The sequence below is a fragment of the Rutidosis leptorrhynchoides genome, chromosome 4, assembly GCF_046630445.1.
Source record: "Rutidosis leptorrhynchoides isolate AG116_Rl617_1_P2 chromosome 4, CSIRO_AGI_Rlap_v1, whole genome shotgun sequence".
Classification (NCBI taxonomy): domain Eukaryota; kingdom Viridiplantae; phylum Streptophyta; class Magnoliopsida; order Asterales; family Asteraceae; genus Rutidosis; species Rutidosis leptorrhynchoides.
This window is the reverse complement of record NC_092336.1, coordinates 105,750,203-105,770,388: the sequence shown is the minus strand read 5'-3', so window position 1 is coordinate 105,770,388 and position 20,186 is coordinate 105,750,203. Positions and strand designations below refer to the sequence as shown.

Genomic DNA, 20,186 nt, shown 5'->3' with positions numbered 1-20,186 from the left:
GTTTTTCTGAGATAATCACCATCTTAATTTCTTTTAACCCTTTTTCGTCACTTCTTATCCCCCTTAAATTAACCGAATTCACCCTAATCATAACATCAACATGATCAACCTATTATCATCATTTTTTTTTAATTCTTATGTTCATCATAAACACAATCCTAATAATCATCATCTTCTTTTAACTCCTTCGTCTACCACCTCGTTCATCATCAATCTCATGGCATCATCATTTATTATTTTCGTTCATGTTCATCACCTAATTACCTCTATCCTTAAACAATACTTTAAAAAAAAAACATGTGCTACCTCATATAAGAAACAAGGATGGCTGTTGTGAAAGCCAAACTCTTACGGCCCAATCAAAATGGAACTCGGTCCAGTTGCAAACCAATATTGTAATTCCCTTAACACATACACAGTCCCATATCTAGTTGATGCAATAGAGTCAGGTAACTTGTATGGCAAATGACAAAACAAAGGGAAACATATTTACGCATGCTTTTCCACTTCTTTTCATCCCTCATGATAACCCCACTAAAAAAAAACGTCCCTACACATGGTTTAATGTATACTAGGTGGTTCCCATTTTTTTTTTGTATAAAGCATCGAATAAAAAAAATATGGGTAGGGTTCATTTGAAATTAAAATAACAACATACACCTCATAATAGCTCTTAGTGGAACATACACTTTTCTTTGATTAACCAAAATTGTCGGCCAAATATATTGACTTGTTCCATGGGTTTATTATATAATGAGTTACCTAATAGGAGCATTATTCTATAATACCAAGTTGAACTCTATACACTGCAACCCGTTTCCCTTTTTCAATCCGTTCAAATAAAAGATAGAGTGATAACAGTGTTTTCAAGTGGTGTTTGAAGGTGATGGAAATCGATAGTTGATGATTATGTGGGTGTGTATTTGATCGTGAAAAAAAAACAGTCGTAACAAGTTCATGGTGGTGGTTGTTGAGTTAAGGGTGACGAGAGTGGTGTTTGTGAAGGTGTTTGAGATTGTAATTGATTAGAAAATTGCAACTTGGTTATGGTTTGTGGGTTTGATATTCAAATAGTGACGGGTGTGATTGTGTTGGTGATGAGACAAACCAAGAAACACGATTAATAAGTGGGTTTATGTTTGATCGATCCAAAACCGAAAACTTGTTAGCGGTAGTAAAAATAATGGCGAGAGTGGTGAAGGTTCAAAGGGTGGTAGTGTGATGATTGATTAGAAGAGGAGACAAGGTTTAGATGGGTTACGATTTTAACCACAGTTGCACTAGCTCGTTCTTAGACCATGAAGGAGATGATCTAGTGGTGTTTGTTGGTTGATGATGATCGGCTTAAAGCCGATGGTGGTGATGGTGAATGTGGTCGTTGGTACATGGTCATGTATGGAAAACACTAAGAAGCAACAAACGTTTGATGATGATATGGGTTTCGATGTGGTGATGAAGATGTTTAACAAAAAAAAAAAAAAATAAGGGTGATGATTGATTATGAGGTTGGCCAGTTGGTGATCAAGTGAAGATAATGATAGTGGTTTAGCAGTGGTGGAGATGTATATGTATATTCTATGTATATGTTCTTATATAAATAAAGAGAATGGTGGGTTGATGTTATCTATCAAACAAAAACAGAAGTAATTTGAGCAGAGGGATACAAACAGAAGAAAACAAAGCAGATATTCACAAGTATACAGAAACGTAAAAAAAATAAGCTGATTTGGAATTTATTAGTGGTTTGGGAGTCGATATATATACACACTTAAATTACGCAAATTAGATAGAGGATAATGATTAGAAGTAGAAATTGTATCTATCCATATTTGTATTAGGTTTACGTATATATATCTATTAATTATTTATATATCTGTTATATATATTAAATTTTGTAGCATCAATTAATAATATAAATCTATTTATATATTTATTTATATATTTACATACACACAATAGTTCGTGAATCGTCAGGCAGGGTCAAAGGGTAATTGATTACATCAACATAGATTTCAAACTTTCTAGACTCAACATTACAGATTTTGCTTATCGTGTCGGAAACATATAAAGATTAGGGTTTAAATTTGGTCGGAAATTCCCGGGTCGTTACAGTCTTAAATAGATTTTAGTGCCTTTAAGTAATTGCCGTTTTCTGAATAAAATTGCATTTACCTTTAGACCTTTAGGCGCAACTTTTTAGATATAATTTTTAGACTTTTAAGTTTCGACATTTTTCTTTCTTATTTTTATTTTTCGACGTTTTTCGACGCGTATTCTTTTTCTTTCTTATTTCTCGACGATCTAGTTTTTAGGACTTAGAATTTTCTCTATTTCTTCTCTATAATTTCTTTAAAATTTCAACGAAAAATTATTTTAAGCGGTTAAATTGATAGACATCCAAATTTTCTGCTTCGTAGTAATAGTTGGATTTGTTAGTGGCTGAGTTGTGAGCTTCCGATTTAAAGGGTTCTGGCTCCCTGCTGCATCTATTGGCTATTCGAAACGTGGGCAAAAGCAGAAAAGTCTATTAATTTGATAACTTATATAATTTATTTTATTTTATTTTATAACTAATAGGATAATTAGTAAATGCACCACATTGTAGCTAAAATTTGGTAATAAACGCATTATGGAAAATCTCGAAAATATCTTAGAAACTCTTTATGACATCCGAAATCAATTTCATCAATACTCTCAAACAGGTGTTGATGACAATTCATTCGGTCAATCTTGGATCACGAATGACGAAACAATAACTGGTTGTGAAATATGTGGAGATTATCACTCAACATGGGAATGTTATTATTACGTTCCTATGGAAAATTATGCACCCATGGAACCTGAATGGAACGATTATGAGGAATACAATTCTAATTGGGATTATTCACAAGAATATATCCAAACTCAACAACCAGAAGACGAGGAAAATTACGTGCCTGAAAATTCTTTAGATTATATGAAAATCAAACTCGAAGAACTTGATGCTCAAAATGAACAAATGAGAGAGTTTGTAAATCAGCAAGCTGAAACCCTATCAGATTACACACCTGTTGATCTGAGGAGTATTGTGCAAGAAAATTTTATATCATCGAATTTTGATGAATTCGAGAGCTCCGAAATCACCAATTATTTCGATGATACTTTTTATTCAGTTTTACCAATTTCACAACATATCGACACATTAGCCTCTACCGACAAAATCATCGATCCATCAATGAATGAAGAAGAAGTAAGGGTGACAAATTGCTACTCTTGGGAAAACGATAACGTTGAAAAATTTTACCCCCGAGACCAAAATGGTGAGACCAATAAGTACCATTAATGAAGAATAATTTGCTTTGATCCCGAAATTCACCATTCCACAACCTTCCAACCCAATATTCTCAATAGACGAGTCATCCACCGGAAATGAACTACGAGCTGTAATAGATAATGACACCTCGAATTTCACCCAATTGGGTAATAGAGGTGAAACCTTTGATCTCGAGAATGAACGGAAGGAAATGTTAGGAATTGTCCGCCCTATAATATGTATGTCGATGTATATCGATCCATTTGAACAAGAACCAGAAAAGAGACATATCCATTTACTAAAAGCTACACTTAAAAAAGAATTAAGTAGTGACGATCGGGAGAGTCTAAACTTTAAACCCATTGATATATTATACACCACCCGAGATGTAAATAACTGGCTCACTATTCTAATTCGTGGAACTTATTCTACCGACTTCACATGTCGTCAGCTAAGTGTGGGGAAGTCTAACCCCACTTAACGTTAAATTAGGGGTTCGGGTTAGTGCATAACTAGTTAATAAAAATGCACTATTAGGGTAAAAGACGCATTTTCAAAAATTAGCAAACAGTCCAGAAAAGCAACCGTTTTTGAAGAAAAACATGTGTGATAAAACAAGAAGGAATGAACGATGAGACGCGCCATCTATCATTCGACGAGCTTTGTAATTAAAAACTGGGTATTTTTAATCACTTTTCTACACTTATCACCCTCGTGAATTTATAATTATAGTTTGATTTCATGCAAATGAGGGCATTGCATGATCTCAAGTGTGGGGAAATGTTATAAATTCTCTCGGGTTTGCACTTAGTTTATTTGCCAAATTTTGTGAAAATTTTAAAAATTTTCAAATAAATGAATTCAAAATCATGTTTATACATATTTATGAACGATGAAAATTAGGTGTTAATACCGAAATTATCGTTACCTCGGAAAGGACATAAATTGAGAAACACCCTAAAACGATTGAATTCATTTAAAATGGAATAAAGGAGAATAAAAAGGCAAAGAAAGAAACTAAGTGTGGGGAGAATGTACCAAGTTATTCAATTAAAAACTATCTATCACATGTTTCTATAAAGTTATTGCATGTACTTTTGTTTTGGACGATTTTAATCAGTTTTACCCGATTTACTGTAATATATTTGAAAGAAAAGATGGATCTACACGATGAATCAATTCCATCATTAAAAAGAAGTAAAGTCTTTCGAAAAAGACACGCGCTTCTTGATTTAGGTCAGGAAGTTGTCGTCCAGACCAGCTATAGGTTGACGAAAAATCTAGAAAAGTCGTCACTAAAATCAGCAGGAAATCCACGGACCTCAGCATCAAACAGGGTCGCCAAGTGGTCAGACTTATCCTAACCATGAGAGGATCTGTCTCGTAAAATGGGGAGGGCGCCGTGCAAATTAGCTTGATAAGACTAATGAATCAGACTCCCAGAAAGGATAATCTCCTTAAAGATTAAAAATCAGCTTTTAAGCCTGATATTACTCAATCCTTGAGATTGACCTTAAAGATTGAGAATTACAAACTCATGGAATTCGATGATATCTAAACTCAAGCTTGAACGAGAAAATATTTTGATCAAAATCACAAACCGATTTGTTTTCTGAAAACCTATTTTCAATGCGTTCATTACCATTGAACGTAAAATCCTAGGAATTCACCTGGAATTCATTAGGTCTCCTGAACCAAATCGGGTGTCAACCGTAAGAACAGTGGTTACATAGCATGGTCGAAGACAGGACCTTGTGCCAGACCGAAAAATTATAAGGGTGAGCTTTACTATTGCTCCTACAAAGGATAGTAATTGCGTCCGACACGTTATAGACCATAATTAAAAGCATGTCAGGGGACATTGCCTTAACAGTTGCTTGTTCAACGCTTTCCTTTACAACCGGACGGTAGTTTACCGAAAGGTAATATACGGAGCAAGTATACTGGACGTGTTTCTTTCCTAATACAAGGTTAGCAAGTAGGTGACATAAAACCATAAGTTTTGAGCCAAAACTTTCAAATCTGAAACCCACAAAACCCACAAAAACATTTTGCAAACACCGGTGAAGGGTTATTCCAGAAAATTTATCTAGGGAAAAAGCTAGAATAAATTTTCAAAAGATCAAATGTTTTCATAAAAATCCAATTTCCTTAAGGATCTAAATTTTCATAGTCATGTGGGACGGTAAACCACTCGTTACTACCATTGTTCATACCACCATATCAAAATCACTGATGTACAAAGTGTGAAGAATAAAGAAGTGATTCGTGTGATGTATTATATTATTTCAAGTTATGTATTGCTTGAGGACAAGCAACGTTCAAGTGTGGGGATATTTGATAGTGCTCCAAATGAACATATATTTAGTAGCAATATCCTTCCGATATGTAAAGTTTTCAGTTGCAATTGTTCTATTTTCAAGTAATATTCGTTTAAATAAATAAGTGCGAAGACAAAAGGCGAAAACGAAGATTTGAAGACAAAAACGTCCAAAAAGCTCAAATGTACAAGATACAATCCAAGTGGTTCAATTTAATGATGAGAAACGTCTAAAAATTACAAGAGTACAAGTTACAAAACGCAAAGTACACGATATAAAATAGTACGCAAGGACGTTCGAAAATTCGGAACCAGGACATGAGTCAACTCTCAACGCGCGACGCAACGGTGCAAAAATTACAAGTCAACTATGCACATAAATAAAATATAATATATAAATAATTCTTAAAAATTATATATATATATATATATTATATTATTATTTAATAACGTCGACAAGCAAAGATCCAAAATGATGTGAGCTGGAAAATCAAACTCCGCGACTCGCGGAGTTTGAAGGCTTAAAATGCCGCGACTCGCGGAGCTGCAAAATTCAGAAATGGCCTATAAAAGCTCGAGCATTCTGTCGATATTTTTACACAATAATAATAATACTCTGTAAGATATAATAAATAAATATATATATATATATATATATATATATATATATATATATATATATATATATATATATATATATATATATATATATATATATATATATATATATATATATATATATATATATATATATATATATATATATATATATATATATATATATATATATAGTATAGGGTAGTTTTAAATTAGATTAGTTCGGGTTATGTAAAGGTTATTTTACGGGTTTTTGAAGTCAAAATTCTGTCCGTGTAACACTACGCGATAAATACTCAATGTAAGTTATGTTCTCCTTTTTAAATTAATGTCTCGTACTTAAGTTATTATTATGCTTATTTGAGCCAAAGTAATCATGATGTTGGACTAAATATTAAAGACGGGGTAATTGGGCTTTGTACCATAATTGGGGTTTGGACAAAAGAACGACACTTGTGGAAATTAGACTATGGGCTATTAATGGGCTTTATATTTGTTTAACTAAATGATAGTTTGTTAATTTTAATATAAAGATTTACAATTGGACGTCCCTATAAATAACCATATACACTCGATCGGACACGATGGGCGGGGAATTTATATGTACGAATAATAGTTCATTTAACCGGACACGGGAATGGATTAATAGTCACTAGAATTATTAAAACAGGGGTGAAATTATGTACAAGGACACTTGGCATAATTGATAACAAAGTATTAAAACCTTGGGTTACACGCAGTCGATAACATGGTGTAATTATTAAACAAAGTATTAAAACCTTGTTACAGTTTAAGTCCCCAATTAGTTGGAATATTTAACTTCGGGTATAAGGATAATTTGACGAGGACACTCGCACTTTATATTTATGACTGATAGACTGTTATGGACAAAAACCAGACGGACATATTAAATAATCCAGGACAAAGGACAATTAACCCATGGGCATAAAACTAAAATCAACACATCAAACATCATGATTACGGAACTTTAAATAAGCATAATTATTTTATTTTATATTTCATCGCACCTTTAATTATTCGTCATTTATATTTTTTGTTATTTATTTTATTTTGTTAATTAAATTTACTTTACGCTTCGCTTAAAATATAAAATCGACAAACCGGTCATTAAACGGTAAACCCCCCTTTTATATATTATTATATATATATATATATTTATATATTTTTGTACAAATATAATTATATAAAATTATAGTGTAACGGTCTCCCTGTGGAACGAACCGGACTTACTAAAAATATACTACTCTACGATTAGGTACACTGCCTATAGTGTTGTAGCAAGGTTTAGGTATATCCATTTTGGTAAATAAGTAATTAAAACTTGTGTAATATTTCGTCGTATTTCGTATTTAAATTAATACTATTTCATATACACCTCGCATAACATCAATGCAAGTAGGTATAATTATATATGTATTCGTATAATTATTGCATTCACTAAGCTTTGCTTACCCTCTCGTTGTTTACCTTTTTATAGGTTCGGTTGTGGACAAGGGTAAGGGCATCATCTTGGATTAGAGATCCCGTCGTTGCTAGAGAATGCTTTTGGGCTATTTAGCTTTTGAAGTATTGACCGAGACTTGGGTAGTTTAATCCCAAACACCATGCTCGTAGTGTAGTTTGGTACTTAAACTTTTGATGGTCCAAACTCATATTTTGAATTAAATTCGTAAAATGGCCGATGTGGGCCCCACTTGTAAAACATCATTTTTATGTTTGAATCATGATAGTTTTACATATTTAAATGTGTGGTTAAAAGCGTGTCGTCTAAAAATGTCGGGAACTAGTCGATCTTTTTCGCATTTGAAACTTTCCGGACAGGCCTGAATGGCGCGCCGCGCGGCCATCCTGGCGCGCCGCGCCACTTCACTGTACATCAATTTTTTTTTATTTTCACGTGGTTGGGTCACGGGTTGGTTTGGGTTGTTACAAGTGGTATCAGAGCATGGTCTAAGGGATTTAGGTGACTTGAGATATGCTCCTAGACTTAGACTTTTTGTGTGTGCGTTATGCGGGACTTGTAGGACTTTGGGTCGGATTGGGATTGGTTAGTGCATGGGTTTATGTAAACTAATCAAGCGCTATTTGTTGTGTATGTTTAGCAAGCATCGAGCGAGATGGACGTTGTACTAGCAAGTTAATGCGACGTGCTCGCGTAGTAATGACTAGCTACCATTATTACGGGTGCAAATCGTGTCAAACAAGTAATGTACGACGATTGTCGAGCGAGATGGGATAGTGTGGTATATATGTACGTATGTATGTGTTGTGTCTTTTCGTTTCGTTGCTTAACCTCTTCCGTTTTATAGAATGAAGACGAGAACCGGACCCGATCATGATAACGGAAGTACAAGCGAGGACGCCGAGTTTTCGGCCAAGGTTGAGGCCGTCTTTAAAAAGTTAAAAGCGGATTTTCTTACGAACGTCCGAAAGGTCTTCCAAGATTCGGTCGATGGACAAGTGACAGATTTGATAAATGAACGAATGAAGGCCACTATCGAAGAGGCCCTTGATCCTAGAAACATTTATCCTCGCGGTGAAGGAGGTGAAGGAAGGCGGGACTTCCATTATAAGAATTTCAAGGACACTCAACCCCTGACGTTTAATGGGGTGCGAGATCCTTTGAAGAGTACATGTTGGATCTCTGATATCAAGGGAGCTTTTCGTACTGCGGAATGCCCTCCCGAGAAGAAAACAAGGTATGGTTCAAGCATGTTGCGGGAGGAAGCTAAGTTGTGGTGGGACGATAAGATCAACTTATATGGCGAAGAAAAATATATGGGCTTGACATGGGAGGAGTTCAAGAAAGAATTTTTCACAGAATACCGAACTTCATCCGATCTCGATAGAATCCGAGATGAGTTGCACCATTTGCAACAAGGGTCAATGGACTTGGTTACACTCAAGTCTACCTTCTTGGCAAAGACTCGTTTTTGCCCGGAATATGTGGGTGATGATCACAAGTTAATGAAGGATTTCTACCGTACCTTGAATGATGAGTACAAGGGCAAGATTAGTCGTGGTATGGCTAAGTCGTTTGATGAATTGTTTGAGTTGGCTCGGGGTTTTGAGCCGGAGGTTCCAAGAAAGAGCGATTTCACGTTTTCCAAAAGAAAGTTTGAAGGTTTTAGTTACTCTAACTCTTCAAACAAGAAGAACAAGAACAAGAACAAGAAGGGTTCCGAAAGTGTCAATAGCGTGAAGAAGGGCGCTACCGGTGGTTTTTCTTATACGTGCTACAATTGTGGGCAACCGGGTCATATGGCTCATGAATGTCCGAAACCAACTTCCGAAAACAAAATCACTTGTTTCAATTGCGGTAAAGAGGGGCACAAGAAGCCGGAGTGTCCCGATTTGCGAAACGATAATGTGAAGCGATTAGAGAAGGCGGCGGGTACGGCTAGGGGTCGCAATTACTTGATGACCAATGATGAAGCCAAAAAATCGAACGAAGTTGTCTCAGGTACTTTCATGGTTAATTCTAATCCGGCAAGGATTCTTTTTGATAGCGGTGCAAATTTGTCGTTTGTGTCTCCAAAATTTGTGCCTAAACTCGATAGACCGTTAGCTAAGTTAAGTCGTCTGGTAGAATTCGAAATAGCGGACGGCAAGCCGGTGCTAGTGGTTGATGTGTGTAAGAATTGTGATGTTGTTTTCGGTGCCGAAACCTTTAAAATTGATCTCATTCCAATGACCTTGGGCGATTTCGATATTGTCGTTGGTATGGATTGGCTCGATCGTTATAGAGCCGATATTGCATGCCATGATAAGTTTATTCGTGTGAAGACCCCAAGTGGGGGAGAGTTGATTATTCATGGTGATAAGCGAAGGAGACCGGTGCCGATATGCACTTTTGCACGGGCACGTCATTTTGTTGTTACCGGTGGCATGGCTTTCCTTACTCATGTTATCGATATTCGTAATGAGCCACCACCCATTCGTGAAATTCCGGTGGTTAATGAATTTGAAGACGTTTTTTCGGATGAGTTACTGGGTGTTCCGGCGGAAGGACAAGTTGAATTTCGCATCGAGTTGGTTCCGGGGGCTACCCCCATTGCTAAAACACCCTATCATTTAGCGCCAACGGAAATGCAAGAGTTGTTGAATCAAATCCAAGAGTTGCTTGAAAAGGGTTTTATTCGACCGAGTGCTTCGCCATGGGGCGCTCCGGTGTTATTTGTGAAGAAGAAGGTGTAGTGACCCGAACTTTTCCGAACCTTTATATGATTATATGTTTAATGAAAACTATATTTACATGATTAAATGTTTCCAACATGTTAAGCAATCAAACTTGTTAAGACTTGGTTAATTGAAACGAAAATTTTGTAAACGTCTGATTACCCAGTTTGACCAATGATTCACGAACGGTATAAGTTGTATATGACATGATGATACATAAATGAATAAATATATATGTTTAACATGATATAATGATCATCAAGTATCTCATTAAAAATAGTAACAATAAGTTATATACTTAAAAAGGAGACTATTTACGTATGAAACTCGAAACGATACATATAACGATTATCGTTATAACCACGTCTTACGAAAAATATATGAAGCATATTAATACATTGTTATATTATATATAACATGATAATATGATAATTAAATATATCATTAAGTGTATTAACAATGAACTACATAAGTAAAAACAAGACTACTAACTTAAGGATTTCGAAACGAGACATATATGTAACGATTATCGTTGTAACGACATTTAAATGTATATATCATATTAAGATATATTAATATATCATAATATCATGATAATATAATAATTTAAAATCTCATTTGATAATATAAACTTTGGGTTAACAACATTTAACAAGATCGTTAACCTAAAGGTCTCAAAACAACACTTACATGTAACGACTAACGATGACTTAACGACTCAGTTAAAATGTATATACATGTTGTGTTTTAATATGTATTCATACACTTTTGAAAGACTTCAAGACACTTATCAAAATACTTCTACTTAACAAAAATGCTTACAATTACATCCTCGTTCAGTTTCATCAACAATTCTACTCGTATGCACCCGTATTCGTACTCGTACAATACACAGCTTTTAGATGTATGTACTATTGTTATATACACTCCAATGATCAGCTCTTAGCAGCCCATGTGAGTCACCTAACACATGTGGGAACCATCATTTGGCAACTAGCATGAAATATCTCATAAAATTACAAAAATATGAGTAATCATTCATGACTTATTTACATGAAAACAAAATTACATATCCTTTATATCTAATCCATACACCAACGACCAAAAACACCTACAAATACTTTCATTCTTCAATTTTCTTCATCTAATTGATCTCTCTCAAGTTCTAACTTCAAGTTCTAAGTGTTCTTCATAAATTCTACAAGTTCTAGTTACATAAAATCAAAAATACTTTCAAGTTTGCTAGCTCACTTCCAATCTTGTAAGGTGATCATCCAACCTCAAGAAATCTTTGTTTCTTACAGTAGGTTATCATTCTAATACAAGGTAATAATCATATTCAAACTTTGGTTCAATTTCTATAACTATAACAATCTTATTTCAAGTGATGATCTTACTTGAACTTGTTTTCGTGTCATGATTCTGCTTCAAGAACTTCGAGCCATCCAAGGATCCGTTGAAGCTAGATCCATTTTTCTCTTTTCCAGTAGGTTTATCCAAGGAACTTAAGGTAGTAATGATGTTCATAACATCATTCGATTCATACATAAAAAGCTATCATATTCGAAGTGGTAAACTAGTAATCACTAGAACATAGTTTAGTTAATTCTAAACTTGTTCGCAAATAAAGTTAATCCTTCTAACTACACTTTTAAAATCAACTATACACATGATCTATATCTATATGATATGCTAACTTAATGATTTAAAACCCAGAAACACGATAAACACCATAAAACCGGATTTACGCCGTCGTAGTTACAACCGGGGGCTGTTTTGGTTTGGATAATTAAAAACTATGAAAAACTTTGATTTAAAAGCTATACTTCTGGGAAAATGATTTTTCTTATGAACATGAAACCATATCCAAAAATCATGGTTAAACTCAAAGTGAAAGTATGTTTTTCAAAACAGTCATCAAGATGTCGTTCTTTCGACGGAAATGACTACCTCTTTCAAAAACGACTTGTAACTTGTATTTACGACTATAGAACTATACCTTTTCTGTTTATTTTCATAAAGTCAAGTTCAATACGAAACTGTGGCCGCTTAAATCACTCAAAACGGATTAGAAACGAAGAAATGGCGAGCAAAACAAAATTGGTAAAAACTACTCATTTTAGCAACGTGAAAATTGGTAACAAATCTATTCCAACCATAACTTAATCAACTTGTATTGTATATTATGTAATCTTGAGATACCATAGACACGTATACAATGTTTCGACCTATCATGTCGACACATCTATATATATTTCGGAACAACCATAGACACTCTATATGTGAATGTTAGAGTTAGCTATACAGGGTTGAGGTTGATTCCAAAATATATATAGTTTGAGTTGTGATAAATACTGAGATATGTATACACTAGGTCGTGGATTGATTCAAGATAATATATATATCGATTTATTTCTGTACATCTAACTGTGGACAACTAGTTGTAGGTTACTAACGAGGACAGCTGACTTAATAAACTTAAAACATCAAAATGTATTAAAATTGTTGTAAATATATTTTGAACATACTTTGATATATATGTACATATTTGTTATAGGTTCGTGAATCGACCAGTGGCCAAGTCTTACTTCCCGACGAAGTAAAAAATCTGTGAAAGTGAGTTATAGTCCCACTTTTAAAATCTAATATTTTTGGGATGAGAATACATGCAGGTTTTATAAATGATTTACAAAATAGACACAAGTACGTGAAACTACATTCTATGGTTGAATTATCGAAATCGAATATGCCCCTTTTTATTAAGTCTGGTAATCTAAGAATTAGGGAACAGACACCCTAATTGACGCGAATCCTAAAGATAGATCAATTGGGCCTAACAAACCCCATCCAAAGTACCGGATGCTTTAGTACTTCGAAATTTATATCATATTCGAAGGGTGTCCCGGAATGATGGGGATATTCTTAAATATGCATCTTGTTAATGTAGGTTACCAGGTGTTCACCATATGAATGATTTTTATCTCTATGTATGGGATGTGTATTGAAATATGAAATCTTGTGGTCTATTATTATTATTTGATAATATATAGGTTAAACCTATAACTCACCAACATTTTTGTTGACGTTTTAAGCATGTTTATTCTCGGGTGATTATTAAGAGCTTCCACTGTCGCATACTTAAATAAGGACGAGATTTGGAGTCCATGCTTGTATGATATTGTGTAAAAACTGCATTCAAGAAACTTATTTCGTTGTAACATATTTGTATTGTAAACCATTATGTAATGGTCGCGTGTAAACAGGATATTTTAGATTATCATTATTTGATAATCTACGTAAAGCTTTTTAAACCTTTATTGATGAAATAAAGGTTATGGTTTGTTTTAAAATGAATGCAGTCTTTGAAAAACGTCTCATATAGAGGTCAAAACTTCACAACGAAATCAATTAATATGGAACGTTTTTAATCAATAAGAACGGGACATTTCAGAAGGATGGTAGCATGCGGATGTGCATCGATTATAGGGAGTTGAATAAAGTGACAATCAAGAATCGTTATCCTTTGCCTCGGATTGACGATTTGTTTGACCAACTCCAAGGTGCAACGTATTTCTCTAAAATCGACCTACGGTCCGGTTATCACCAAATGCGGGTCCGTGAGTAAGATATTGAGAAAACGGCTTTTCGAACGCGTTATGGGCATTTTGAGTTCGTGGTTATGCCTTTTGGTCTTACGAATGCACCGGCGGCATTCATGGATCTTATGAACCGGGTGTGCCAACCTATGTTGGACAAGTCGGTAATAGTGTTCATTGACGACATACTAGTCTATTCGAAAAGTATGAACGAACATGAACGTCATTTGCGTGAGGTATTGAAGACGTTACGAAAGGAGAAGTTGTACGCAAAGTTCTCCAAATGTGAATTTTGGCTAAGGGAAGTCCAATTCCTTGGTCATATTGTGAACAAAGAAGGTATTCAAGTAGATCCGGGGAAGATCGAGATGGTGAAGAGTTGGGGACGACCGACTACGCCTACGAAAATCCGAAGTTTTCTCGGATTGGCCGGTTATTATCGTCGGTTTATCCAAGACTTTTCTGAGATTGCTTCTCCATTAACGAAGTTGACGATAAAGAATGCTAAGTTTAATTGGGAGAACGAGCAAAAAATTGCTTTTCAATTGCTAAAAGAGAAGTTGTGTCAAGCTCCGGTGTTAGTATTGCCGGAAGGTGTGGAAGATATGACGGTTTATTGTGATGCTTCGCTAAATAGGCTCGGGTGTGTCCTTATGCAAAGAGGTAAAGTCATCGCTTATGCCTCTCGACAATTAAAGGAGCACGAAACGAGGTATCCGACTCATGATCTTGAGATGGCGGCGGTGGTACATGCGTTGAAAATTTGGCGCCACTACTTGTATGGTGTCAAATGTACGATTTATTCGGATCACAAGAATTTGAAACATCTTTTCACTCAACGAGATTTGAATTATCGTCAACGTAGATGGATGGATGTGGTGAAAGACTATGATTGTGAGATACTTTATCATCCGGGTAAGGCGAATGTTGTCGCGGATGCGTTGAGTCGAAAGAGTCAACATCCGGCGATAAAAGTAGGATCGTTACGCTTGATTATTACCAACGATTTTCTTGAGAAGCTTGGTGAGATACAAATCGAGGCTTACGTTCACAACAAGCATTCGGAACGAATCGTGGGTCAATCGGAGTTCATTACTATGGGCCCGCGTGGTTTGTTGTCTTTTCAAGGAAGGGTGTGGGTGCCTAAGATGGGTGATTACCGGCGGGTGCTACTTGATGAAGCACATAAGTCCAAATATTCCATTCATCCGGGTGCGACGAAAATGTATCATGACTTGAAGAAAGATTATTGGTGGCCGGGCATGAAACGTGATGTTGTGAAGTATGTTGAGCAATGCGTCACGTGTTTACAAGTAAAAACCGAACACCAAAAGCCGTATGGTAAGTTGCAACCGTTAGAAATCTCGAAATGGAAATGGGAGCACATTACCGTGGATTTCATCACAAAGTTACCTAAAACGGCAAGAACCCAATTTGATTCGATTTGGGTTATAGTTGATAGGTTGACGAAAAGTGCTTTGTTTCTTCCCATTAAAGAAGCAATATCGTCAGAGGCCTTGGCTAAGTTGTTTATCAAGGAAGGGGTCTCGCGACATGGGGTTCCTATATTTATTATTTCAGATCGAGATACCCGTTTTACATCTCGGTTTTGGGAAAAGTTTCATGAAGATATGGGTACACAATTGAAGTTGAGCACGGCGTATCATCCTCAAACGGACTGTCAAACCGAACGTACGAATCAAACTTTGGAAGATATGTTACGGGCGTGCATTATTGACTTCGGTGGTAGTTGGGATGAGCATTTGCCTCTGGTGGAATTCTCGTACAATAATAGTTATCATACTAGTATCGGGATGCCACCTTATGAGATGCTTTATGGGCGAAGGTGTCGAACTCCCATTTGTTGGGGAGAAGTGGGTCAAAGAGAGATCGGGAGTACCGATTTAGTTTTGGAGACGAATAACAAGATTGATATTATTCGGGAACATTTGAAGAAGGCTCAAGATAGACAAAAGTCGTATGCCGACAAACGTAGAGGAACGATCGAATTTCAAGAAGGTGACATGGTGATGCTTAAGGTTTCGCCATGGAAAGGTATTATTCAATTTCGAAAACGGGGAAAGTTAGATCCTCGGTTTATTGGGCCATTCAAGGTTTTAGCTCGTGTTGGTGAAGTTGCGTATCGTTTGGAATTACCCGAAGAGCTTGCGGGGATCCATAACACATTTCATGTTTCCCATCTCCGTAAGTATCTTGCGGATGATTCTTCATGGATGCCATTAGACGAAATCGAGCTAAACAACAAGTTAGAATATGTTGAAGAGCTGATTGCTATACTAGATGAGAAGGTGAAAATGTTGAGGAATAAAGAGGTGAGAACTTTTAAGGTTCAATGGCGACGGAGTAAAGGTTCCGAGTTTACGTGGGAGCCCGAAGAGTTTGTGTTGGTTTATCTTCCCTCGTGTCATGCGGCTTGGATTGCGAGGATGCAGTCCGAATAAGTGGGGGAGAGTTGTAAGACCCGAATAATTGCAGTGTACATAAGTGTATTTGCGATACTTGAGACGGGGCTTTGTTGTGTATATTTAAAGCAGGGAAGAATTCTAAACTGGGGGTGTCGCGCGCTGCGCGGCTATATGGCGCGTCGCGCCATCTGTCTGCCACAGATTCCCCTTTTCTTTTAATTAGATATTTTGAGGGCATTTTGGTAAAACTACTTTGGGACCCGAATTTAATGCCTTAGATCAGTTTGGGAGCCTCATTCACTCCATTCACAACCACCTTATCATCTTCCATTCAAGTTTATAGAGAGAGGAGGTTCTAGAATGAGAAAACTCCATTAAAAGAAGAAGGAAGTCGAATCGAGTCTTGGTGCGAGTTCTAAGGTCGCTCATCTAGTCGCTAGCTACGTGGTGATTGTGTTGGTAAGTTATAAAACCCAATTTCTTACTTTAATTGTGTTTAAGGGTTAGGGTTGGGTTAGTGTTGCACACAAAACCCATTTGCTAGTAAATTTGGGGGTTTTGGGTGAATTTGGGTCATGTAGATTCAAAGATGACCAATTAGGGTTTTCAAAGTATTAAATTATGTTTATAAGCCTAAATTGGTTAGTTAATGTACTAGCAAATGGGTGTAATGACCTTGAAATGGGTCAAATGGGTCTTTAATGACCTAAGTGGTCTTGCTAGTGTGAAATTGAGTTAACCTTGTGATTTAAGAATGTAATAAGACCATAATTGGCTAGAGTTAGGGTTTTTGGTGAAGTTAACCCATTATTAGGGTTAATGGTGCAAAATGGGTTGAAATTGCACTTTAGGTCAAAATGGCTTTAGAATGGTGAAAGAATTGGTTGACCAACTTGAGTTGCATTTAATAATATGTATAATGTGATTAGGTACGTTACATTGAGGTTTTGCAAGCTCGAGTATCTTTTCACAAGACTTTGAGGTGAGTGGAATAATTATATGCGTAGGTATATATTGTATCTATTTATTGTAGTGTGAAATGTTTAGTGTCGAGGTGTTAAGACACCACGTTTCACGTGAAGAGTGTAGCATCGAGGTGTTAAGATGCCACTCGGGTGAAGCATCGAGGTGTTAAGATGCCACCTAGGAGTGTAGTGTCGAGGTGTTAAGACACCACTCCGTAAAATATGAGTGAAGCAACGATGTGTTAAGATGCCACTCGGGGTGAAGTACCGAGGTGTTAAGGTGCCACCCTAGGGGTTAGTGGTGCGAGGTGTTAAGTGCCCTAACGGATGTTATGAACACCGATGGCGTTTTCGCAAGCGCCGTTCCCTTGTACGATTGGTTAACCATGGTTATTTGTGTTGTAAGCATATTATATTATTCGAGTTATATTTATATGCGGTTGATATGCTAGCTCGTGGTATTGGAGAATGATAGTTGTAATTTTGACGATAAGCTAATTGTGTTTGGTAGCATGTTTGTGGTATTGTGCAAGTGTATGCAAGTAGGTATAATTATATATGTATTCGTATAATTATTGCATTCACTAAGCTTTGCTTACCCTCTCATTGTTTACCTTTTTATAGGTTCGGTTGTGGACAAGGGTAAGGGCATCATCTTGGATTAGAGATCCCGTTGTTGCTAGAGAATGCTTTTGGGCTATTTAGCTTTTGGAGTATTGACCGAGACTTGGGTAGTTTAATCCTAAACACCATGCTCGTAGTGTAGTTTGGTACTTAAACTTTTGATGGTCGAAACTCATATTTTGAATTAAACTCGTAAAATGGCCGATGTGGGCCCCGCTTGTAAAACATCATTTTTATGTTTGAATCATGATAGTTTTACATATTTAAATGTGTGGTTAAAAGCGTGTCGTCTAAAAATGTCGGGAACTAGTCGATCTTTTTCGCATTTGAAACTTTCCGGACAGGCCTGAATGGCGCGCCGCGCCACTTCACTGTATAGCAATTTTTTTTTTATTTTCACGTGGTTGGGTCGCGGGTTGGTTTGGGTTGTTACACTCTTTCTGGTCTGGTCTCTTTAAAAACCATTGTCGAGCTTACGAAGTTCTCGACCACAACATTCCCACCACCACTGATGATTCCTCCTCCACCACAACTCCCGTTACACCCACTCAACCACCTGCACTACCAGCAAATTGGGATCGATTAGATTCCATCGTTCTCCAATGGATTTATGGAACGATCTCCCTTGATCTCCTTCGTACCGTATACAAAGAAGATTCCACGGCTCAACAAGCTTGGGATTGTTTGAAAGGAATTTTTCATGACAACCGAAACTCTCGTGCTGTTCACCTTCAACACCAATTCACAAACACTCGTATCGAAAATTTTCCAGACGCATCTGCCTATTGTCAGGAACTCAAATTATTAGCCGATCAATTGGGTAATGTCGGACCGGCTATCGAAGAAGACATATTGGTATTGCAATTGATCACTGGCCTCAATGACTCGTATGCCAGCCTTCACTCAATCATCTCCCATCGTGAAAAGCTACCTTCTTTTTACGAAGCCCATTCAATGCTAATCCTTAAGAAACCCAAAACCGGCATCTAGCCACTCAGGCGGCATCAAACGCTGCTACAGCTCTTGTTTCATCTACGTCACCAAATCAACAACACACTCCTACACCATCGAATCGCTAATTCACAAATAGGGGTAGGGGGTCTTATCGTGGTGGGAACAATCGGGGCAGAAATAATCGAGGGCGTGGAAGAGGTAATCAAAGCTTTCATTCGGGTAACACTCAATTTCAGAATCAGGGTTTTAATTCAGGTCAAAATCAACTTCAGAAGCCACCATGGACTTACGGACCTTGGGCCTGGACTAATGCACAATGGGCTCCTCCTTGCCCCTTTCCAGCCACACCATGGACTTGCCCAACAACTAATCAGCCTGGATTATTGGGCCCTCGGCCCACTGCTAACTACGCAAGTTCAGTTTCATCTCAGCCCACTGATTTGGAAGCTGCTATGCACACTATGACCTTAAACCCGCCCGATGATAATTGGTATTTGGACACGGGTACCATGTCTTACATGACCAATAACCAAGGTAATCTCTTATTTTATTACCCTTCAACAATGACTAAACATATTATTGTAGGAAATGGTCACGGTTTGCCAATACATGGGTTCGGTCACACTTGCTTAAACCTTCCACCCTCGGACAACTTACACTTAAAAAATGTCCTACACTCACCTCCTTTAATTAAAAACTTAATTTCTGGTCATCGCCTTGCTATTGATAATGATATATCTATTGACTTTGAACCTTTTGGTTTCACTGTGAAGGAATTTTCGAAGGGGACCCCAATAGCTCGGTATAATAGCACCGACGATCTCTATCCATTTCATCCATCATTGATGCGTCCAATTCAAAATAAGACTTTTGCTTTTTCAGCTTCATCATCAGATTTGTGGCATCACCGGCTAGGTCATCCGGGTTTACATCTTCAATGCTATTAGAAATAAGCATTACATTTTTTGTAATACTAGAAATAAAGACAATATTTGTCAATCGTGCGTTTTCGGAAAACATGTATGACTACCATTTTATGCTTCTTCCAATTTTACTTATGCTCTATTTGATATTATTCATAGTGACTTATGGACTTCACCAATCTTAAGTAATGATGGCCATCGATACTATATGTTACTACTAGATGATAAAACTAACTTTCTATGGACTTTTCCACTCTCAAACAAATCACAAGTATATCAAACTTTTCTT

The 20,186-nt window shown here is 36.6% G+C and overlaps 1 protein-coding gene across 1 annotated transcript; it reads left to right on the top strand.

The window, feature by feature from the left end:
* Positions 1–364: 364 nt before the first annotated feature.
* On the top strand, positions 365–19,921 carry LOC139840878 (uncharacterized). Its single transcript, XM_071831121.1, has 3 exons — positions 365–449; positions 18,502–18,907; positions 19,111–19,921. Exons 1-3 carry the CDS (start codon positions 365–367, stop codon positions 19,919–19,921), a joined length of 1,302 nt encoding a protein of 433 aa, XP_071687222.1.
* Positions 19,922–20,186: the final 265 nt, after the last annotated feature.